The following is a 25,186-nucleotide window of genomic DNA, read 5'->3' as shown; positions in this document are numbered from 1 at the left end:
CCCACTGTCGATAAATGCTTCGATTTTCACAGTTTTGGACTCTAGAGCCACCTCGGCAGACAGGAGAAAACGGGTACTACCAGTTAAAAACTAAAGTAGGTTTTCTTGCTCCCCACCCACACTATCAATAGTAATTTTGGGATTAAACTTTTTTTTCTTTTTGTTTACACCTTGATGCTGCAAGTACAGACAAATATTCACAAAATGTCCCTTCTTGCCACAACAAAAGCAGACTCCTTTCACATGACCCAAGCTTTTGCCAGTAGTCCAGGAGTAGCTCCTCCTAACTGCATAGGCTCATCACAAGGCACAACCACCCGTGTCTCTCCACCATAAGTGTCAAAGGAAGCAGTACCCTTATTGGACAGTACGTCCTGAATGTGAGGACCCCTAGATCTCTCCCTCAGGCGTCTATCAAGACGTAAAGCAAGGGACATAGCTGCCTCCAATGACTCAGGATTTTCATGAAAAGCCAATGCGTCCTGCAGTCTCTCAGAGAGACCCTGGAAGAATTGGCTACGGAGAGCAGAATCGTTCCACTCTGTATCCGTAGCCCATCTCCTAAATTCTGAGCAATAGGTCTCTGCAGAATGTTCTCCCTGCCGCAAACCCCGTAACTTAGTCTCGGCCTGAGAGATCCGATCCGGGTCATCATAGATAAGACCCAAGGCTCTAAAGAATTCATCTACTGACCGGAGGGACGGTGATTCGGTCAGCAGAGAAAAAGCCCAAGATTGGGCGTCCTCTTTAAGCAATGAAATAATCATACCCACACGTTGACACTCATCACCAGAAGAGTATGGACGCAGCCTAAAGTATAATTTACATGACTCCCTGAACCAGATGAAATTGTCACTACCCCCGGAAAACCTGTCCGGGAGAGCTACCTTCGGTTCAGGGCAGGCCTGGAACCCACCAGCCTGTGGACTCTGAATCTGCAAAACCATAGCACGGAGGTCTGCTACCTCCAAAGTCAGATTCTGCAGCTGTTCGACCAGTGCAGTCATAGCATCCATAGCTGCACAGATCAGAACAAAAAATGGCGGTATTGGCTCTAGATAATGTCACGGATGTAGTAGGGGAGAACACCAACAAGAAGGAAGGGATAAGACACTAGGCCTCACTGCTAGGGAAGGAAAAGTGTCACCACCTATAAAACCCTGCTCCTGGCCCTAACTCCTATCCGTATGGGCACCTCTCGATGGTAGAGATGCCCATACACAGGAACCTAGAAAACCCTGGTGGCCCTCGGATGCCCAAATGGTAATGACAGGGCAGAGACAACCCGCTCCTTCCCCGGTGAAGGAACCAGCGTCTCGCTAAGGCCTAGAAAACAACAAAGGTGAGGGGGATACAAAATACAAGCGGAACACTTAACTTCTGAGGCTGATGGATGAACAGGACTTCAACTAGAACCACACTCCAGCTCTTCCAAAAACCAAATGAAGCTATCCAGAGCAAGGAGTGATGGGTAAAGTCAGACTAAATAGGGGGAGGTGACGGTCACATGATCCACACCTGAACAACAGGTGTGGACATACAAGCAACACACAGACAAAGTGAAACCAAAACCAAAAGAGGCTGTCAGATCACTAATGTGCAGATAATCTTTCAGACCTTCTAAAACCTTTCACCGGTGTGACAACAACAGACCAATGAGTGGTTGGTGCCAGTGAGCCTCAAACCCGGCATGGTAGTGTGCGATAATGGGCGAAATCTCGTAGCAGCTCTGGGCCTAGCCGGTTTGATGCACATCCCTTGCCTGGCGCATGTGCTGAATTTGGTGGTGCAGAAATTCCTGAAAATTACCCCAGTATGTCAGAGCTGCTGCAGAAAGTGCAGGCTGACTGTGCGTGCTTTCAGAGTTCTCACCCTGTTGCTGCTCGCCTGTCAGCGCTGCAGCGTAACTTTGGCCTTCCCGCTCACCGCCTCATATGCGATGTTCCCACAAGGTAGAACTCCACCTTGCACATGCTGGCCAGACTGTGCGAGCAGCAGCAGGCGATAGTGGAGTTTCAGCTGCAGCACGCACGGGTGAGTCCCTCTGCGGAACAGCACCACTTCACCACCAATGACTGGGCCTCCATGCAAGACCTGTGTGCCTTGTTGCGCTGTTTTGAGTACTCCACCAAAATGGCCAGTGCTGATGACGCCGTTCTCAGCGTTACTATCCCACTTCTATGCCTCCTTGAAAAAATGCGATGATGGAAGAGGATGTGGCACAGGAGGAGGAGGAAGAGGGATCATATACAAGGGTTTCAGGCCAGTCATTCACAAGTGGCTCCGAGGGTGGGTTCCTGCACCGACATATGCCAGGTAAACAATTGTCCAGCCAGGGCACAGTTCTGGAGGATGACGAGGTGAAGGATGAGGAGGAGGAGATGGAGGAGGAGGAACCGGGTTCACAGCAGGGTGGCACCCAAACCAGCTCATGGCATCACTGGTGCGTGGCTGGGGGGATACAGAGGACACAGACGATAAACGTCCCACAGAGGACAGCTTGTCGTTGACTCTGGGCAGCCTGGCACACATGAGAGATTACATGCTGCAGTGTCTCCGCAACGACCGCCGAGTTGGCCACATTCTAACTTGTGCTGATTACTGGGTGCCACGCTGCTGGATCCCCGTTACAAGGACAACATACCGTCCTTAATTCTGTCACTGGAGCATGATCATAAGATGCACGAGTACAAGCGCACGTTGTATAGAAGCGCTGCTGATGGCATTCCCACCTGACAGCGGGGGCACAATGGAAGCACAAGGCGAAGGCAGAGGAGGAGGAAGAGGTCGCCAACGCAGCTCTGGCATCGCCAGCACCTCAGAAGGCAGTGTTAGCATGGCCGAAATCTGGAAAAGTTTTGTCAGCACGCCATAACAACCAGCACCACCAGCTGATATGGAACGTCTTAGCAGGAGGCAGCATTTCACCAAAATGGTGGAGCAGTATGTGTGCACAAGCCTACATGTACTGACTGATGGGTCTGCCCCCTTCAACTTCTGGGTCTCCAAAATGGGCACATGGCCTGAGCTTGCCCTTTACGCCTCGGAGGTGCTGGCGTGCCCTGCAGCCAGTGTATTGTCTGAACGTGTGTTTAGCACAGCAGCGGGCGTTATCACAGACAAGCGCAGCCGCCTGTCCACAGCCAATGTGGACAAGCTCACGTTCATTAAAATGAACCAGGCATGGATCCCACAGGACTTGTCCATACTTTGTGCAGAATAGACATGTATACTGGCCTCACCCAGCCATTGTTGTACTCCAGCGCACATTATCTTTGTTTTATTTTTTATATTTCCCAATGTTTTGGGATCTACCCAAATATAAACAACAACAAAATAAAATAAAATAAATAAAAAAACAAAAACCAGTGTTGGCTACCTCCTCCTCCTCCATCGCCACATTCACCGCCTCCTCAACCCCCTACTCCATATGGACCTCCTCCTCGATCAAGATTATTATTATTATTTTTTTTACGTATTTTATGTTATTTTAAGTAATTTCCCTTTCCACATTTGTTTGAAGAGCACTTGCCATGCTCTTAACCACATTTTGCTGCCTTTTGCAGCCCTCTAGCCCTTTCCATGACTATTTTAGGGCCATTTTAGTGCTCAAAAGTTCGCGTCCCCATTGACTTCAATAGGGTTCGAGGTCAAGTTCATGTCCCGAACTCAAACTTTTTGGCGAAGTTCGGCCAAACCCCGGCGAACCCGAACATCCAGGCGTCCGCTCAACTCTAATTATATATTTGCATCTTTTAGTTTCTAGATGGTAGAGATTGTTCACTGGAGGTGAAATTCCAGTTATGTCTCATCTTACCATCACTTATGTCTGGTGACATTTAATTACCTGTCGATTTACACAGATTTGGTCTATGGATGGGCAGATGTAGCAGGGCCGAGGTGTCACAACTTATTGAGGACGTTATCATTGGTCCACCGTTAAACCAAGCACATTACAGTAACATTATCAAATTATGCACAAAAGGGCAAAGCCCAAAGAATTAAATGACAAATTCAGCTCTGAGTACGGAAACAGTAATATACACCGTGTGTTAAATTCCAGAATACAATTGCGCTAATTTCTATGTCTCTTCAAGTATGCATTGTCTTTCCGAACTTTCCCCTTTGTAGTTTAGTGATTAATTAAACCATATGTTACTCTTTGCAGGCAGACGCTGAGTACAATAAGCACAGATCGCAAACATTGAAGGGAAAACCTATTCCATATTGTTACATTATATCCCACCCCGAGCTGGTAGGTGGCACGTGAGGCCAAATCATAGGTCCCTTATCTCCTGCTGATAATACATGATTGCCATGATAGCATTAACTGCAGACATGCTCATTACCAACGGCAGACGTATAACCTTTTTTTTCCCCGCTAAACGCGCTTGTGTACAATCAGTGGCTTCGATTCCGATGTGTCGCAGTTAATCGAGCAGACAAAAGTCAGCCCTAGCTGTAATATACAGAACAGTGTGATGAACATCACTTTGGCAAGCGAGATCTGATTCAGTAGCTACAAGCTGTGCCATCTGAGCATGCTCTGCAATGTGAGAAGCTTGCACAGGGCTCCTCTGTCTCAGAGTAGCTTGTGAGGTATCTTAAGAAAGCATAACTACAAGCCCATGCCTATCAGCCTTTTCTACTCTTGGACAATGGGGACTACGATGATTCTTCTCCTTCAGCTGGTCGTCTTTCTACACGTTAAAGGTAAGACCTGCGCTGTGTCATCCTGCCCTCAAAGATATTCCTACAGGACTCGTCTATATCTTGCTTTGTGCATAACGCACTTTTTAATTCCTTAATGACTACACCGGCGTGTGGGTGGCCAGTTATTTGCAACTGATTTAAAGGGCATGTCTGCGCAGCGACTGAATAGGGTGATCTCTTCTATCCTTCACCTATTATTCTTACATGTTGTGGATTCAACTCACCTCGATACAGATGTAGCAGAGCTACATTTGTCATCTTTCACACACTGTGCTCCGTTTACCTGCAGTCCTGTTAGAAAACACAAATAACGTGAGGTTTGTCAGAGGACAAATACAACTCTACTGCACTGATTCTGCTTTGCTAAAGTTATGTGAAAATAAACTAGATACATTCTCGATTCCTGCTAAATGAAGTGATGGAAATGTGGCATAAATATGGATGTATGGGAAAAGTCATCAGTCCTGGTGTATGGGATTTGGAATTTCTTTATGTCTGGGTTTTAATAGTATTAATAAGTATTCCCATGTCTGGTCATTGATTTCATAGAGTTTCTTGTTGAGAGGGACTATGTAGTTATGGTGGTAGTCCCATTTGATAACATCTTATGATTTCAATGGTTAATGCAAAAATTATTTTTTAGAGCATATGTATTCGATGTATTGACAGTGTGCATTTATACTTCTGTATAGAGTATGCTAGACATTACGCGTTAATGCAGACGCATAGAACAAGACATTGGTTGGTCATGTTCCCTGTCTTAGACATATGATGTAAAGTATATCCACAGACAACCCTCAATATTGCTGAAAGTTCTGTGTTGTAGACATTACTTTCATGAAGAATGTATTAATAATATTTTATATATATATATATATATACATACATATATATTAGATATATAAATAGAATAAAAATAAGATAGATAGATAGATAGATAGATAGATAGATAGATAGATACAAATAGATAGATAGATAGATAGATAGATAGATAGATAGATAGATAGATAGATAGATAGATAGATAGATAGAAAGACGGATGATTCATATATATAGTAGATAGATCGATAGATAGATCGATAGATAGATAGATAGATAGATAGATAGATCGATAGATAGATAGATAGATAGGAGATAATAGATAGAGAGATAGATAATGTATATTATATATTTTTGTTATTTATGTGTGTATTATATATAGTACTGTATATCCGTTTCATTTACCTATGACATATTTGTAGTACTTGATATGTAGCACTGGTTGGTGACTAATAATTGAGCATTCTCTATGCAGTACCCTGGACTTGATGAAACTCTGTTGAATCATTTACTTAATGGCTGTAAATGTTTTGTTGACTTGCCAAGACCTATAATTTCATGACTTTTTCACTATCACCCTGAATCTGGTAGAACAGACACAGTCCCCAGTATTGTCTGCAGGTTTTATTTCCTCGCTAAATGTGACGATGAAATACGGATGTATTGAGAAGAGACCTCCAAACAGATGAATCCATCCAAAGTGAGGTATCGGATCTAAGCACAGACCTGTCACAGATGTGACAAGGCAGGACATACATTGCAGCCACCTCACAGATTGTTCTCGGCTTGACTCAGCCATTTGTATAGAGAATAGTCTATAAGCAGCGAAGAAGTACAAATTATTTTCCAGAAGATGTGCAGGAGAGCAGATGTGTTCTGACAGGGGGAGATTTCACTAGTTTGATCTAGTCCCAAATATTCCAGGACGTTTCACATTGATCACTCCACTGGACCCCAAATATCAGATATATGAATAAAATGCATCTGTTAAAACAGTCCAAATATTATGATGTACAGTACAGGTTTACTACTATGACACACACGCAACTTAGATTGTGAGCTCTACTAGGGTCAGCAAGTGATGATAATGTCTGGAAAGGAATATATTATTGCTATACAAGTAAAATAAATAAGTGCTGGCAATGTGGAATTGGTATTAACTACGTTTGCAATGTTTTCTGGTTTTAAAAGAGTTTGTTCAGATTCTTTATGAAGAAAGTAGTTTTTCTCTTATTTATAGCCTTTCTGTTTTTTTCATGATTTATATGGTAGATATTTTGTCGGAGTTACTTAGTGTTCACGGGTGTTAGTAAAGTACCTCTGAAGTGAAGTGTATAACCCACCCAAGGAAAACAGTTCCCTCTGGTAAATCTACGACATTCATGTTTACCAGCTAAGGTGCGCAATGATATGTGCCTGGCATCTAGAGACGTTCAAATTGTGCTATTAAAACTTAGGTCAATAGAGACTGTTGTTGCAATGAGCATGAAGTTCTTAATGAGTTATTAACTTGAGTGAAGTGGCCTTGGGTTCATATACATGGGTGACGTGCATTTGTTTTTAATGTGTAGAACACATGTACATGTGCACATGAACGTCCATCAGTTTTGTGTTTCCATTTACGTGTGTAGAGATACTGAAATAATCTGTTGCTTTGAGAAAGACTTGACGTTGATGTGGCTATACCACGGCTCCGTAGGACCTCTAGGTTGTATGGAGCATTAATACAGCGCCTACAGAAGTCTTAACAAGTCATGAAAGGGTCTGAATCTGAAGAGGAAAAGGGTGGTGAGAGCAGTCGGGTCATATCGATCGGTTCTGCAGTCAGGTCCTATTGGTCCTTGAACCCCATATTTCATATACAAGAGAAAATACCAAATTTGTATGTATTTGTGCTGGAAAGAGCAAGAGTTTTTAGCAACACTGTAGGCGGGGGAGGGTGAGGGAGAATGGTGGACAATAGGAGACCAGATTACATTCAAACAGTTCAATTTGACCGAGCAGAACTTCACAACCCCTAGTATAAAACTTAGTGGGTACAGTCTCTTCAAAAGGGTTGTGCCAAATTTTGAAGATATTCGCTAATCTGATGGAGTGGCAGGTCGAGCATGTGTTCTGATGCTCCATTCATTCTCTATAGGACCACTGGAAATAGTTGAGCCCTGTACTCGGCTATCTCTGGGAGTCCCATAGAAAATGAATAGAGTGGCAGGGTACATGCCTAACCTGCCACTTCATCAGATTGGGGGAACGAGACCCCCATTCTCAAATATTCATGTGGATAGGGGATAACTTTAAAACCTTGCACAACCACTGTATACAGATTACAGTTACACAAAGGGTCACCATTGCTTAAACATTACATAATGTGACTGAACATAATATAACAATGGCTGACTGTGCAGGGCTCTGGTTCAGGTTCCTGTTCACTCCACAATGTTACTTCACACGGGCCTGCAGTTTTAATCTGTTAGCACTGAGCAGTTTCTGACCACAGCTCAGGCTGTTGGAGAGAATAGTTCCATTGTATGGTGCTCTATAGAGCCCAGTTACTTCCAATTCTCACTTTGCTTTCGATGGCTCCAATGTTCATAGTTCCAACCAGTCCCCAAGGGCCTCAACACATGCGTGCCGCGGTGTGTGTCCGGCGGATTCTTGCCATTTTTGCCAGAAAAGGTGGACAAATCTCTGTGCCGCAGATGGGAAAGTAGCCTTACTTGGCTTGTGATTAAATTCTTTCTTAAAGGGGAACCTCTTGAGAGAAGATTCCCCCTTTGTGATCTGCCATCTGAACAACCTGTAAAAAAGACATTAAGACAATAAATATACAATACTTTGTAGTCAGGGACATATCATGTACACATATGTGCAGGCAAGAACAAATAGATCATTGAGCTTTCAGCTACCTAATCAGTCCAGTCAACAGGCAACCACCAGTAAAGGAGACATCTGCAGTCCATGGACATGGTTCAGATCTCCGAACTTAAGCATCTTTCACATGTTCACTATGGACTGTGTCAGGGTCTGTTCAGTAAAAAAACTGATGTTTTGTATGCAGGTTGAATCAGTTTTGTCTGTGATTGCATTTAGTGTTTCAGTTTTTCCATCAGGATTGCATCTGTTCTACATATATTTTTACCAACCGTGAAGAAAAACTGAAGAGTAAGTCACAGCATCTCCTGGCAACAAGTGAAAAACAGATCTGGATGCCATGCATGGTGTCCTGTCAGGACAATAAAGAACATTTTGCGATTTGCGAGAAGGAGGTGCTTGTTTGTCCCACCTCACATTTCTTTGTACCCACAATGTCAACTTTGGTAGGTATCAAATAAAAGCCCTAAACTAAGGAAAGCAGAGCTCGTCTCGGTGCCAGGTTCATTCGAAATCCACAACTTCTGGTTCATAGTTGGGATTTCTGTATCTCTATTAATTGAGACAATACATTGCAGCCAGTAGAAATCTGTATGAAACTTCTAAAGCAAAAAATAAAAAAAAGATTCTCTTTGAATAATGAAATGTTTTTTTTATAGACTTGTGAAGTGTTAGTCAAGTTTCCATTTCTGAAAATCATTTTGTAATTACAGACTTTACTGTCAGCATAACGTTTCTCAAATCAGACTGCTTATTCCTGTTATGTCTTAAAGGCATTTTTGCGCTGCTCAATTTAGCAGACAGTTGTCAGGGGGAATGCATTCCTTTCCGACTATAGCCTGGTTGTCAGCGAAGGGGACCACTGCTATTACATCTAATCCTCCACAGTATGGGGAGGAGTGATCACTAATCCCATCGCTCGTCCCCATACTGAATCATTATTTGCCGGCGGTTGAGGCTGTTTAGACGATACAATCTGCTGCTGGAAAACAATGATTTAGGTGCCTACACAAACAATTCTATAGCCTAATGAACAAGCATTTCGCTAGTTCATCAGGTATTGGGCGGGACCTTTACACAGGCAGATTATCGCTAATAAGCGTTCCTACGAACGGTAATGTAAAGGTCCCTTAAAGGGATTTTCTCATCTCAGACAATGGGGGCATATCGCTAGGATGGGTTTGGGTTCTGCTGCTGGGAACCCGCACCTATTTCGGGAACGGAGCACCGCAAAGTGGTGGGACCACCAAGCACTCTCCCCATAAAAGTGAATGGGAGCACACAGCGCATGACCGGCCCCCATTGTCTGAGATTAGACAACCCCTTTAAGATGTATTATTTTTCTACTTCATGCAATAAACACATAATTAGTCTACACTAAGATATCCAGATACCCGTAGACAGTGTCCATGTGTGAAAATGAGCGCAGATGACAGTCACACCATTAAAGCTAAGCTATTACAGTAGGTCACATTTCTGGTAACAAAATGGATGTAAATAGCCATTTCTAACAGTACCCAGAGAAACTTAAAGCAGTGCAGCATAAAGGCCATCCAACAAGCAAATACAAGTAAAGTGCAGTGTGTTCACATCTGCTCAAATATTGCATTTATCTAGAATATGTCACAAACTGACTTTGCAGTTCGCCATAGTACCATCCTTAGGAAACTTTGTGTTTCTCGTGGACACTTTAGGGCAAATTCACTGGCACTTCATACTCCAGTCTTGATGTAAATTCCTTTAGAGCAAGATGTACCTAATTCATTAGGAGGCGCAGGCCACCAAATTAATTAGTTACATTTTCTGGAAATCCGAGTGCCAGAGAATCAAATCTTCACTGCTTGGGGTAGGTTTCACCTTTGATTTACGCTATAACTTTCTGGAATAAATCAGTGATTTCTTTTTGCTCTTGGAGAAGAAACTCTCCTGCAAAGCCCACCCACTTTCCAACCACTTTTGAAAGTCGCAGAAACTGTAAAAAGATGTAAATTATCTGCAATTATGCCATACGTCATAATTTGGGACCCTTTTACACCAAATATGATCTTCAGGATAGGTTATCAATATCAGATTGGTGAGGGGTCCGACACCCTGGATCCCTGCCGATCTACTGTTTGTGCCGATCCACAGCTCTATCCATTGGACAGCGACTGTGCTTGCTATTGCAGCTCAGCCCTATTCACTTTAATGGGACTGAGCTGCACCTACTGTAGGCCACTTGACCGATGAACTCGATGTTACTGGTCTAGGAAGAGGCTGCAGCTGATCAGCAGGGGTTCCAGGAGTCGTACCCTCACAGATCTTATATTGATGATCTATCCTGAGGAGAGGCCATCAATATCAAAATCTCAGACAACAGTTTTAAGACATATGGATATCATATACAGTAGGTGGTTCTACTGCTCAGGACCCTCAAATTTAGCCACTTAGGAAACTGGCTCTGGTGGATTTACATCTTTGTCCATTCATTCAAATCAATGCCATGTAATATCACATTTTAAGGTAGACTGATGCATCTTCCTTCAGCTATATCAGCTACTACTGGTCCTTTTTCTTTAGAGATCGGGCTGTGTTGTTGAGACAATCTCTTTAACATTTACATTTGGATGCTGAAGGCAACTGTGTATGTCAGAAATATTTTTTGGGTTGAGAAGGTCTCAAATTTTTTGAAACAAAGTACCAGTCATTGGAAAGTACAAAAGCTTGCCACATATTTTGTCTGCTTGAACTCTCGATGCCAACCTGTTGGCACAATCCGTGCACTTGCACAGGAGCAAACAAGCACTGGACAGAGTATTAAAATAAATCTTCTTGTTATTAAACTAAAAATATCTACTAGAACTATGTGATCTGGACATAGTGCCTGTTGGACCTGAGCTCTGATGCCAGGTCTAAAAACTGGCAATATGTATAACCCTGACTACAGGCAAAGAAAACGGGGACATTTATCATGAGGGGAATTTTTTAAATCATGTTTGCAGGAGTCTGTGTTGCATCATTTGAGCCAAATTTATCAAAAGTCACACAATCATGAATTTTGTGTATTTTTAAAATAAATGTGTCATCAAATATTTTATCTGCCGGTTAAAACCAGATAGTGAAACATATTTTTTTCTAATCTGTTTTTATTTTGATTGCAGATTTATGTATTCTGTTTCCTAAACTTGATCATGGGGGCAGCCATCTTGCCTGAGTTGTTGTTAACAGCATTTAAAGAGCATTTAAAGAATTGCTTTATGGCAGCCACGTGGTCCATAGACACAATGGTCTGAAGGGGACCCTATTAACTTCCACGGGAGAGTTTTCTAGGCATGCTCTGTGACCTGTGCAGAGGTCATTGTACAAAGGAAGAATAGATAATCTCTGACAATCATATATTGTGAATGGTGGATCCTGTCTTATCTGTACACAGAGGTGATATCATTACAGGCAGGATTAGTATGACAGATAAGCAGATAACTGCAGTCCAGTGATCTGTACAGACCAAGAAGTGGCGCCAATTATTAGACTTAGTGGCCAGTGAGAAAACTGCAGGATTTTATGTTTTTTGTTTAAATGTAGATATTGACATGGAAAATAAAAATAACATCATCAGAAATTATTTAAAAATATGTTAAACATAAAAACGTGATTTAAACAATAGGTCATTTTCTGAAAACACATTTCCTTTAAAGGGAATCCGTCAGCTCCGAAACACCCCCCAAACTAGAGTAAGCATCTATTGATGTCTATGGGTCGTGAAAAAACACAAGTGTCAGTATTTCACGGACCATTGGGAGGAGATGCTCTGGAAATTAATTTTCAGCTGAGCAGTGTCTGTAGAATGTGGATGACACACGGAGGGCAAAAAATGGACACACAGAAAAAAAATAAAAGACTCTTTATGGACATCTTTATGGCTGAAGCACAGACAGATTTTTCAAGGACTTTAAACGGACTACCAAAATGCAAATGAGGCCTAAATTTATGAGGACAATTCATTTGCAAGAAAATGCTGGCTTAGCAAAATAATAGTATTCAAACCATAAGTAAGACATTAATTTAAATACTTATGGACCACTAGATGATTTAAAATGTCAGGAGAGTTGGCATAATATGATTCTATATAGGTGTTTTTGAATATCCTTGGTGAGTTGTAGGGCTGCAGTAGCAAGAAGCTGTGTGTCAGGAAAGTAGGGATGTTTTATTACCTTCCCTGCCATGACATGATTGCTTAGTCCTGGGTAACTGCAAGAGCTGCTGGGTCTTAGGGGACCCAGATCAGTTATGCAGAAACCTTTAGGAGTATTAATAAAGATTATTTGAACAAGGTTACATCAAAATATACAAGAAGAACTGTAATCTAAGGGTACTTTCACACTTGCGGCAGAGTCATCCGGCAATCTGCATGCAAACGGACAGCATTTGTAGACGGATCCGGATGCAGATCCATCTCACAAATGCATTCCAAGAATGGATCGGTCTCTCCGTTTGTCATACGGACAAACGGATCTGATTAAATTTTTTTCACATTTTTAGAGGTCTGCGCATTGGCAGACCAGAAGGACGTATCCGGCATTGCCGTATTTTTAATTCCGGATCCGGCACTAATACATTTCAATGTAAATTAATGCCAGATCCGGCATTCTGGCGACTGATCCGGAATTTTCGACAGAGATAATACCGCAGCATGCTCCGTCCAAAACTCTGTTTAGTGACTGAACTGAAGACATCCTGATGCATCCTGAACGGATTTCTCTCCATTCAGAATGCATGGGGATAAAACTGATCAGTTCTTTTCCGGTATTGAGCCCCTATGATGATACTCAGTGCCGAAAAAAGAAAAACGCTAGTGTGAAAGTACCCTAAGGCAGAAAAATTGGCATTAATGATCCGAGAAAAGATAAAATCTGCCTATAAGGTAATTATGGACATACAGTATTACCATAAGAAAGTGAGCAGACAAGTGTCAGAACCTATGACATAGAAAATAGAAAAATAATCTAACCTAACAATATAAGGATGAACTAGTAATATATTAATGAAAGCTAAACAAGGAATTGTTAGTAATAAAGATGTTGCATATTTGAATATAAAATATTTAAAACTCCCTGTCATACCACCTCCGAAAATTACATAAAGATAAGGGGCGACCCTCAAAATGCCATACAGTCGCAGGTATAGATTCTGTAACTATGAAGGCATCCACAGATGCAGACCATTTTGGCAGATGCAGTTATAACTTATTTGATAGCGTCCCTGTATCACTTGACACTTGAATTCCTCATAATTTGAGTTTGGAAGCAAACAAAGCCATTTGGGGAAGAGATGTGACAGGAACAAACACATTTGTCTTTAATTAAGTTTGCTTTGGAGAGAAATTATTTATTGTATGCCGACGTGTTTTCCTTCAGAAGGTTGGTGTAATACAGCGATGGGGACAAAATTCTGCACTAGTTATGCTAATTTGTATAAGGCCAGCCGGCAGGTAAAACATATTTTCTCTGATTGGAATCTCTCTAGCTGGTGTCAGAAGTTACACACAGTGTATAGATTATGTCAATGTTATTTGGAAAGGAGAAGGGAAAGTCCTCAGAAAATATATTAATTATATAAATAGTAATGACCAAAATATCAATATTACATCCAAATACAGTAGGGCATGTCTTAAATTTGAAACTATGTTAAAATGGAGAAAAAGTATTTTGATCCAACACACCACAATAACTTAATAAAATATTTGGGCTGCCAAATTTGAGAATTCGCTATCTCCAGTCATTATTTTCTTGATTGCGGAAATCGGCAATTGAAAAATTTGCCATAAAAATTCTCATTACGAATATCCGCATTACGGAAATTCGCAATCAACACTACTCCTAAAGTCAAAGATATTGCAGCCTTCTCATTGGCCCACAAGCTTGAAGCAGGGAGGGATCATGTGTACTGATTAAAAAAAAATCTCGAATATTCAAAATTACGAATATATATCACTATATTCTAAATATTCGCAAATTCTCGAAGTGCCGATATTCGCGATAAAAATTCGCAATTCGAATATTCGTGATCAACACTATGCATTACAAGATCGTATTGGTCTCTTTAGCAGAATTTTTTTCATACCAGTTTAGTCATAGAAAATGCTTATTTTCTAATGCAGTATATAAAAATTCATCAAAGGATAAAAATTAGGATGTGAATATTATAGAGAAAGACTTTACATTTTGGAAACAGGGAAAGTACAAAGGGTGAAAGAAAAAGAGGAAAAGATACAGAATGTAGAAAAAGAGAGCACCTTACAGCTTCCCTATTACAGAATATTAAAAAAATAATACATATACAGCATAATTCTGAATATTATTAGGAGAAACCGGCATATTCTAAAACATAAATCAGTTATAGGTACTATATTTTCAAGGCTGTATTTAGAGTTTGTGCCATCCTAGGCATTTTAGTGCACATCCCATTGATGTCCATACAATTTAGATAGCTGATGGCCAAATTCTCCCTAGGCTGTCAGATATCCCTCCTAACTCCCCATACTCATGCACACTAGCTGCCTTACATCTGGTGGCATTAGAGGCAGAGCTTGTTAAGAGCTCATTTGCATCCCTTTCTTCCCAGAATTCCAGAGGAGCCTGCATGGCCTATAAGTCCCCTCACGTTGATTAAACGCCCTCTCTCCTCAGGGAGAGATAGTACCCCCCCAAATCATGACGTGATCAAGTGAACGGAGCTTAGCCCCGCCCAGGACAGTTGATACTAGTCATGATGTCACTGGGCCAGCGGTAAACAGTGAGAAGGCTGCGGCGCTGCTGGAGCGCCGCTGCCTTCTCAAACAGCTGACACCCGGGACCCCCACTGATCAGATGCTGATAATCTATCCAGAAGATAGATCATCAGTTTAAACAAAGTGCAGAACCCCTTTAAGTTTTTTCAGGTCAAAGCGTTTAGGGTCGTATTTCAGTACAACAAGAAAAATATATTCTCGGTGCATTTCTGCAGTTAATTCTGGTAAAAGCGTATAGTGGCCTATTTCAGTACAACAAGAAAAGTATATTCTCAGTTTACTTCTGCTATTATTTTTAGTTGAAAGCGTATAGTGGCTTATTTCAGTCCAACAAGAAAAATATATTCTCAGTTCACTTTTGCAGTTATTTCTATTGAAAGCGTATAGAAGCGTATAACAGTAAAAAAAGAAAAATATACACGCATTGCACTGTTGCAGTCATTTCTGGTGAAAGCCTATAGGGGTGTATTTCAGTACTACAAGAAAAATATATACGCACTTCACTCTAAGTTTTTTCAGGTCAAAGCATATAGGGTCGTATTTCAGTACAATGAGAAAAATATATTCTCAGTGCATTTCTGCAGTTAATTCTGGTGAAAGCGTATAGTGGCCTATTTCAGTCCAACAAGAAAAATACATTCTCAGTTCACTTCTGCAGTTATTTCTGTTGAAAGCGTATAGAAGCGTATAACAGTAAAAAAAGAAAAATATATACACACTGCACTGTTGCAGTTATTTCTAGTGAAAGCGTATAGGGGTGCATTTCAGTACTACAAGAAAAATATATACACACTTCACTGTTTAAGTTTTTTCAGGTCAAAGCGTATAGGGTCGTATTTCAGTACATCAAGAAAAATATATTCTCAGTTTACTTCGGCAGTTTTTTCTGTTGAATGCATATATGAGCCTATTTCTACAAGAAAAATATATACACACTTCACTCTTTAAGTTTTTTCTGGTCAAAGCATATAGTGACCTATTTCAGTCCAACAAAAAAAATATCTTCTCAGTTCACTTCTGCAGTTAATTGTGGTAAAAGCATTTAGTGGCCTATTTCAGTACAAAAAGAAAAATATATTTGTCGTCTTTAGGGGTGTTCTAATTTTCATTTAATTTGTTTAGTTCAGCTACAAGTATGTCTGGCACAGAAGTGCCAGGCCATGCACAGAGGAGTGGCAGAGGCCTAAATGTTTCTGGCGCAAGTAGAGGTCGTAGCAGAGTAAGGGAGCGTGGCAGCAGGAGTCGCAGCGAGAGACCCTAGCTCCTGGTGTCATCTAGCTGTTATGTCTTGACCAGCAACCCAGCGGTTCTTGATTGGTTAACTCGGTCATCCACATCATCCCAAGTGACATCAGAAACCCCCAGCCAACAGTCGATGGGTTCGTCAGACACAACCCTTAGTTGGAATGGCCCGGGAGCAGGCCCTGTGCTCTCACCTGTCCTCAACCTGTCTTTGTCCTTTTTTGTTCCCTCACCGCGAGAAGTACTATATGCTGTGGGCTCAGCTCCACTATACAGCAAGGAAGAGCTACTAGAGGACAGTCAGCAGCTATTGCCCAGCCAAGATCTGGAGGAGATATCCGCCGTTTCCTCTGCTAGGCGGGCAAGTAGTGATGAGGAGAGTGGCGTGGAAGCTTTTGTTGCGAGCGGTCAGGCTCCTGACCCAGAGACCGTTGAGGATGACATCAGTGACGTGCAGACACTACTCGATGATGATGAAGCCGATTGCACTTGGGAGCCGGGTGAAGAAGGGGCTTCGTCATCATCAGGAGAAGAGGGTGGCAGCTTGCCCGTGAGGCAGTGGCTGAGCCAGCAAGTCGCTAGCATGGCCGGGAGTCAGCAGGATGGCAGCAGTAGGAGGTTGGGAGTCAAACGTGCACAGGGTAGACCACCCGCTTTGCAGAAGCCTACCTGCCCGGGAAGTAGTGGTGCAGGGGTTCACGGAGGCAGCGGCGGTAGCAGTCAGTGCGGACTGTTGGGGGAAAATGACCTACTCAGCGGTGTGTCAGTTTTTTGTTAAGCCGCTGGAAGAGGTGAACATGGCCATATGTATAATATGTGGGCAGAAGGTGAAGCGTGGCCAGGGTGCCAATGTTGGCACCATGGCCCTGCGTTAACATATGCAGCATCACCATAAAGTGGCCTTTGAGAACCGTGGCTTCGATGTGGTGGTCCAGCATGTCACAACTACCGCTGCATCACCCAGTGGCACGCACCTGGTTTCAGCCAGTAAAGGCTCCACCACCTCAGCCGAAGGGAGCTGTCTGTCATTCCCATCTTCTGCTGGTCCAGATGCTCCTGCTCCTACTCCTTGTCAGTCATTCCGTCAGCAATCGATCACCGAATCAGTTGCCAAGAAACAGCAGTATGCGTGCACGCATCCAACGGCGCAGAAGCTAAACGTGCTTCTGTCCAAGTTGCTGGTGCTGCAGTCCATCCCTTTCCAAGTGGTGGACTCTGCACCTTTCAGAGAACTGATGGCTTGTGCCAAGCAGAGGTTATGTCACCTTGCCACTCTGTGGTCTCCTGATGCTGCTGCTACTGCCATCTCCACACTATGTCACCTTGCCAATCTGTGGTATCCTGATGCTGCTGCTACTGCCATCTCCACACTATGTCACCTTGCCACTCATAGGTCCACTCTGTGAACTTCTCATGCTGTTCCCACCCTGCCCACTTCATGACTGGGCCACTATTTTGCCTTTCGTCCTGGCTGACCTCATCATTTATTTGACCTTTCTTTTGATCGCACAACGGATCCTGTCTGTGCAACATCTATAAGGCCTGTATGGTCCCATCAGAATTGACTTATGATTTGGTAGCCAAAAGCAGGAGTGGGTGCAAAAACCAGAAGACATGCAAATATTCCATTCACGTGTCATCTCTGTTTTAGATCCACTCCTGTTTTTATTTAGCATCTGTAATAATGATGGATTATTAAGCAAATGCTGACTGAGTGAAGGCGTATGCTCCACAGACAGGATCTGTTTTTTGTGGTTCATTGTTCTGACGGATCAGAGGAAAGGCAAATTAATCAGTGACGTCAACACAAACTTACTGCTGACACCCTCTCCACCCTGTCAGGGGTGCTCTACTTGTATAAGCGTTTAATAGAACAGGTTTTGTAGACATCTATGTGGAATCAGCTGACAAGGGTGTAAAAGGACTGCGCTTCTTCATGACGCTAACATTAATCTGTAAGGCTGAGTTGATACTTCAGTTATTTGGTCAGTTTTGGCCCATCTGCATGTCATACTGACTCACAGTAATTTTTCACTACCACAGCAGACTCCCTATGCGTGCTACTGCAAGGCACAGTATTCTAAACCACTATAAAGGCTCTCTGCAGCCGGAAATAGCAGTTTTTTAACGTAATTTACCGCAAATTAATTCGGATCAAAGCAAATTTTTATGAAAAAATTTGGTGAACTGACGAATCAAACTTTTGAAAAATTCGCTCATCTCTAGTGGAGAGCCAGTAGTCATCCCTCTGCGGAATGGTGATAATATGGCTGTCACTATGCAAGCAACTCAGCATGCATCTGGCAATTTGTGCAAGGGATTCGGAGGGACTCCCTGCCTCCATCTTCACTGCATACTGCCACGGTCTGTCAGGGGTCATCTGCCTGGTCTTCCTCATTGCCCTCCAAGCCAATTTGAGAATCAAGACCTAATAAAATTGTTTATCTATGAAACAAGGGGGACACCACAATAACAATAAAAACAGACAGCTTATTCACCCTAACTTAAGAATCAAGGCCTAATGGAATTACTTATATATAAAACAAGGTGGACACCCTAATAACAGTTAAATTACACTACTTAGTCTTCCCAATTTAAAAATCAAGGCATAATAGATCTGTGTATCTATAAAACAAGGGGGACACCCTAATAGCAGTTGAATTACTCTAGTTATTTACTCCAATTTGAGAATGAAGGCATAATACCATATATCTGCTTATCTATTAAACAATGGGGACACCCCAATAACATTTAAATTACACAACATATTCACCCCAATTTCAGAATCAAGGCATAATAGATCTGCGTATGTATTAAAGAGTTATCTATTAAAGAGCTATTTATGAGTTATCCCCTCCTTTCTTCTTCTCGGCTGTGTCATGTGACCAGCAATCAGACTTTCCAACAGTTTCTCTATGTATTCCTATGGGAGCCTCCATGTCAATCTAATAGGAATGAAAAGAAAAGTGACTGACTTCCTGTCCTGTGTCAGTATCACACATCTAAAAATTAGAAGACAGAGGATAGCTCACAAATACAGTCACTGATGAGAACATTACATTCGGTACAGATTACATCATGTACCTTTCTAACAGGTCAAAGAATATATTTTTTTGCGGAAGTTCTTCTTTAACCGCTTGCCGTCACGGTAACGCCGACAGGCGCCTGGACGGCAGCGCTCTCAGGTCTCAGTGACGCCTATTGGCGTCATCTCGTGAGACCTGAGATTTCCTGTGAACGCGCGTTCACAAGATTGCGCAGTTCACAAGTTGAACTACAGCCTGCCAGCGCTGATTATTGGCTGGCAGGCTGTAGATTTTTAAAATAACCAATCAAATAGGTATATCAGACGCTATTTTGTAAATAGCATCTGATATACCTGCTACCTGCTCCTCTGGTGGTCCCTTTTGCTTGGATCGACCACCAGAGGACACAGGCAGCTCTGTAAGTAGCACCAAGCACCACACACACATTACACCCCCCCTGTCACTTATTAACCCCTTATTAACCCCTGATCACTCCATATAGACTCCCTGATCACCCCCTGTCATTGATCACCCCACTGTAAGGGTCCCATATCACCGCCAGTTAGTTAGCTACTTGTTAGGTAGTTAGCGCCCAGCCCACCGCACCGCAGTCACTGATTAGTCACTGATTAGCGTCATCGCTGTCGCTAATCAACACTAGTACTATATAGTATCTGTAAGTGATCAAGACTGATCGCAATCAGATCTATATCAGTACATTAGGGTCACCTTAGGCTCTACAAAAAACGCAGTGTTCGCCCGATCAGGCCTGATCTTGTGCCCACACTTGTGTTCAGTCCGCCCCACCGCAGTGACAGAAATAATTTTTTTCTGATCACTGCAAAAACACAGTAAAATCGCTGCGGCGCTATAAAGATCACTTTTGAACTTTCTGGATCTTTATTAGCGATCGCAGCTTTACTTTGCAAGCACTCCTTTTTACTAGGCAGGTGTGCTCTTTTTCCTGGGTAGTCTCAGAGGAATACCCCCTAAATTTAGTTAGCCCAAAATGTCAAAAAAGGGGTATTCCGCTGAAGAGTACTTTTAGGATTTCACAGGGCATTTTTACGCATTTGGATTCCAAACTACTTCTCACGCTTTAGGGCCCCTAAAATCCCAGGGCAGTATAAATACCCCACAAGTGACCCCATTTTGTAAAGAAGACACCCCAAGGTATTCTGTGAGGGGCATGGCGAGTTCATAGAAGATTTGTTTTTTTTGGCACGAGTTAGCGGAAATTGATTTATTTTTATTTGTTTTCTTACAAAGTCTCATATTCCACTAACTTGTGACAAAAAATAAATTTTACATGAACTCACCATATCCCTCACGGAATACCTTGGGGTGTATTCTTTCTAAAATGGGGTCACTTGTGGGGTATTGCCCTGGCATTTTAGGGGCCCTAAAGCGTGAGATGTAGTTTGGTATCCAAATGCGGAAAAATGCCCTGTGAAATCCAAAAAGTACTCATTGGAATTTGGGCGCCTTTGCTCACCTAGGCTGCAAATAAGTGTCACACATGTGGTATCACCGTACTCAGTAGAAGTAGGGCAATGTATTTTGGGGTGTATTTTTACATATACCCATGCTGGGTGAGAGAAATATCTCTGTAAATTGACAACTTTGTATAAAAAAATTGAAAAAGTTGTCATTTACAGAGATATTTCTCACACACAGTATGGGTATATGTAAAAATACACCCCAAAACACATTGCCCTACTTCTTCTGAGTACGGCGATACCACATGTGTGACACTTTTTTGCAGCCTAGGTGCGCAAATGGGCCCAAATTCCAATGAGTACTTTTAGGATTTCACAGGGCACTTCTCACGCTGTAGGGCGCCAAAAATGCCAGGGCAGTATAAATACCCCACAAGTGACCCCATTTTAGAAAGAAGACACCCCAAGGTATTCCGTGAGGGGTATGGTGAGTTCATGTAAAATTTAATTTTTTGTCACAAGTTAGTGGAATATGAGACTTTGTAAGAAAAAATAAAAAATAAAAATCAATTTCCGCTAACTTGTGCCCAAAAAAATAATCTTCTATGAACTCGCCATGCCCCTCACGGAATACCTTGGGGTGTCTTCTTTCCAAAATGGGGTCACTTGTGGGGTATTTATACTGCCCTGGCATTTTAGGGGCCCTAAAGCGTGAGAAGTAGTTTGGAATCCAAATGCGTAAAAATGCCCTGTGAAATCCTAAAAGGTACTCATTGGAATTTGGGCCCCTTTGTGCACCTAGGCTGCAAAAAAGTGTCACACATGTGGTATTGCCGTACTCAGGAGAAGTAGGGCAATGTGTTTTGGGGTGTATTTTTACATATACCCATACTGTGTGGGAGAAATATCTCTGTAAATGACAACTTTTAAAAAAAAATTATACAAAGTTGTCAATTTACAGAGATATTTCTCTTACCCAGCATGTAAAAATACACTCCAAAACACATTGCCATACTTCTTCTGAGTACGGCGATACCACATGTGTGACACTTTTTGCAGCCTAGGTGCGTAAAGGGGCCGAAAGTTCAACGAGTACCTTTAGTCTTTACAGGGTTGCTCACAATTTAGCCCCGCCCAAAATGCCATAACAGTAAACACACCCCACAAATGACCCCATTTCGGAAAGTAGACACCCCAGGGTATTCACTGAGGGGCATAGTGAGTCCGTGGGAGATTTTTTATTTTTTTTGCCAGAAGTTAGCAGAAATTGAAACTTTATTATTATTTTTTTTCCTCAGAAAGTGTCATTTTTCGCTAACTTGTGAAAAAAAATTAAATCATACTTAAACTCACCATGCCCCTCCGCGAATACTTTGGGGTGTTTTCTTTCTAAAATGGGGTCATTTGGGGGGTATTTATACTATCCTGGCATTCCAGCACCTCAAGAAACATGACAGGTGCTCAGAAAGTCAGAGCTGCTTCAAAATGCGGAAATTCACATTTTTGTACCATAGTTTGTAAACGCTATAACTTTTGCGCAAACCAATAAATATACACTTATTGGATTTTCTTTTTTTATCAAAGACATGTAGCACAATAAGTTCTGACACAAACTTGTATAGAAATGTATTTATATTTGAACAATTTTACCAGAAAAAGTTAAAAATACAAATTTTTTTTGAAAATTGCGGTCTATTTTGATTAATATCAGAAAAATGAAAAATCTCAGCAGCAATCAAATACCACCAAAAGAAAGCTGTATTTGTGAGAAGAAAAGGAGGTAAAATTCATTTGGGTGCCAAGTTGCATGACTGAACAATAAACCGTTAAAGTTGTGAAGTGCTGATTTGTAAAAAAGGGCCTGGTCACTAGGGGGGTATAAACCTGTGGTCCTTAAGTGGTTAAACAACGGGACAACCCAATAACAATAAAAACGGATTATTCTTCCCAATTTGAGAAGCAATGCGTAAAAGATCTGCTTATCTATTAAACAAGGGGGAAACACCAATAACAGTTAAATTACACTACTTATTCACCCCAATTTCAGAAACAAGGTGTAATAGATACACATGACATAATAGTACGTCATAGCGGCAGGTGACTTGTCGCAATTTGACTTATTATTACGTCATGCTGAAGGAAACACCTGGGGCCCGCAGTCAATGAAAACTGTGCCAGAACAGCCTTTTCTTGTTATCTTGCCTCACAAAAAACATATTTTACAGCCATCAAAAATAATATGTACCCCAAAATAATACCAATAAAACTGTCACCTTATCCCGTAGTTTCCAAAATGGGGTCACTTTTTGAGAGTTTCTACTGTAGGGGTGCATCAGGGGGGCTTTAAATGGGACATGGTGTCTAAAACCAGTCCAGCTAAATCTGGCTTCCAAAAACTATACAGCGCTCCTTTTCTTCTGCGCCCTGCCGTGTGCCCTTACAAAAGTTTACCACCACATATGGGAAGTTTCTTTAAAATTCAGAATCATGGTAATAGATATTGAGTTCTGTTTGGCTGTTTACCTTTGATGTGTTACAGAAAAAAATGGATTAAAATGGAAAATCTGCCAAAAAAGGAACATTTTTAAATGTAATCTCCATTTTCCTTTAATTCTTGTGAATCACCTAAAGGGTTAACAAAGTTTGTATAACCTGAGGGGTGTAGTTTCAAAAATGGGGTAATTTATGGGTGGTTTCTATGTAAGCCTCGCAAAGTGACTTCAGAACTGAATTGGTCCTTAAAAAATGGGTTTTGGAAAAAAAATATTAAGAATGGCTGCTAAAATGCTAAGCCTTCTAACATCCTAAAAATAAAATGACATTTAATAAAATGATGGCAATATAAAGTAGACATAAAAGATAAAGTCTTTGTCACACACTGCTTATGGGTGCTGCAAGTAAGGTTGTAACCCAGTATATATATATATATATATATATATATATATATATATAAATATACTGTATATATACACTGCTCCAAAAAATAAAGGGAACACAAAAATAGCACATCCTAGATCTGAATTAATTAAATATTCTTCTGAAATACTTTGTTCTTTACATAGTTGAATGTGCTGACAACAAAAATCACACAAAAATTAAAAAATGGAAATCAAATTTTTCAACCCATGGAGGTCTGGATTTGGAGTCACACTCAAAATTAAAGTGGAAAAACACACTACAGGCTGATCCAACTTTGATGTAATGTCCTTAAAACAAGTCAAAATGAGGCTCAGTAGTGTGTGTGGCCTCCACGTGCCTGTATGACCTCCCTACAACTCCTGTGCATGCTCCTGATGAGGTGGCGGACGGTCTCCTGTGGGATCTCCTCCCAGACCTGGACTAAAGCATCTGCCAACTCCTGGACAGTCTATGGTGCAACGTGACGTTGGTGGATAGAGCGAGACATGATGTCCCAGATGTGCTCAATTGGATTCAGGTCTGGGGAACGGGCGGGCCAGTCCATAGCATCAATGCCTTCGTCTTGCAGGAACTTCTGACACACTTCAGCCACATGAGGTCTAGCATTGTCTTGCATTAGGAAGAACCCAGGGCCAACCGCACCAGCATATGGTCTCACAAGGGGTCTGAGGATCTCATCTCGGTACCTAATGGCAGTCAGGCTACCTCTGGCAAGCACATGGAGGGCTGTGCGGCCCTCCAAAGAAATGCCACCCCACACCATTACTGACCCAATGCCAAACCGGTCATGCTGGAGGATGTTGCAGGCAGCAGAACGTTCTCCACGGCATCTCCAGACTCTGTCACGTCTGTCACATGTGCTCAGTGTGAACCTGCTTTCATCTGTGAAGAGCACAGGGCGCCAGTGGTGAATTTGCAAATCTTGGTGTTCTCTGGCAAATGCCAAACGACCTGCACGGTGTTGGGCTGTAAGCACAACCCCCACCTGTGGACGTCGGGCCCTCATATCACCCTCATGGAGTCTGTTTCTGACCGTTTGAGCAGACACATGCACATTTGTGGCCTGCTGGAGGTCATTTTGCAGGGCTCTGGCAGTGCTCCTCCTGTTCCTCCTTGCACAAAGGCGGAGGTAGCGGTCCTGCTGCTGGGTTGTTGCCCTCCTACGGCCTCCTCCACGTCTCCTGATGTACTGGCCTGTCTCCTGGTAGCGCCTCCATGCTCTCGACACTACGCTGACAGACACAGCAAACCTTCTTGCCACAGCTCGCATTGATGTGCCATCCTGGATAAGCTGCACTACCTGAGCCACTTGTGTGGGTTGTAGACTACGTCTCATGCTACCACTAGAGTGAAAGCACCGTCAGCATTCAAAAGTGACCAAAACATCAGCC

The 25,186-nt window shown here is 42.2% G+C and overlaps 1 protein-coding gene and 1 long non-coding RNA gene across 2 annotated transcripts in view; one reads left to right on the top strand and one right to left on the bottom strand.

Moving 5' to 3' along the window:
• Positions 1-4,496: 4,496 nt before the first annotated feature.
• RXFP2 (relaxin family peptide receptor 2) overlaps positions 4,497-25,186 on the top strand; it is a 557,968-nt gene continuing 537,278 nt past the window's right edge. Inside the window, exon 1 of the mRNA XM_040426154.1 lies at positions 4,497-4,713. Within this exon, the coding sequence (XP_040282088.1) occupies positions 4,629-4,713 (85 nt within the window). The 5' untranslated portion in view covers positions 4,497-4,628. The remainder of the gene's footprint in view (positions 4,714-25,186) is intronic.
• Positions 12,872-18,397, bottom strand: LOC120996308. The gene is made up of 3 exons (XR_005777755.1): positions 18,385-18,397; positions 17,572-17,574; positions 12,872-13,036 (listed from the first exon to the last, which is right to left on the bottom strand). It is a non-coding gene; the product is annotated as an uncharacterized LOC120996308 (long non-coding RNA).

The sequence above is a fragment of the Bufo bufo genome, chromosome 3 (assembly GCF_905171765.1).
Source record: "Bufo bufo chromosome 3, aBufBuf1.1, whole genome shotgun sequence".
NCBI lineage: Eukaryota > Metazoa > Chordata > Amphibia > Anura > Bufonidae > Bufo > Bufo bufo.
Note: the sequence above shows the minus strand (reverse complement) of the source record. Positions and strands in the feature narration are given on the sequence as shown.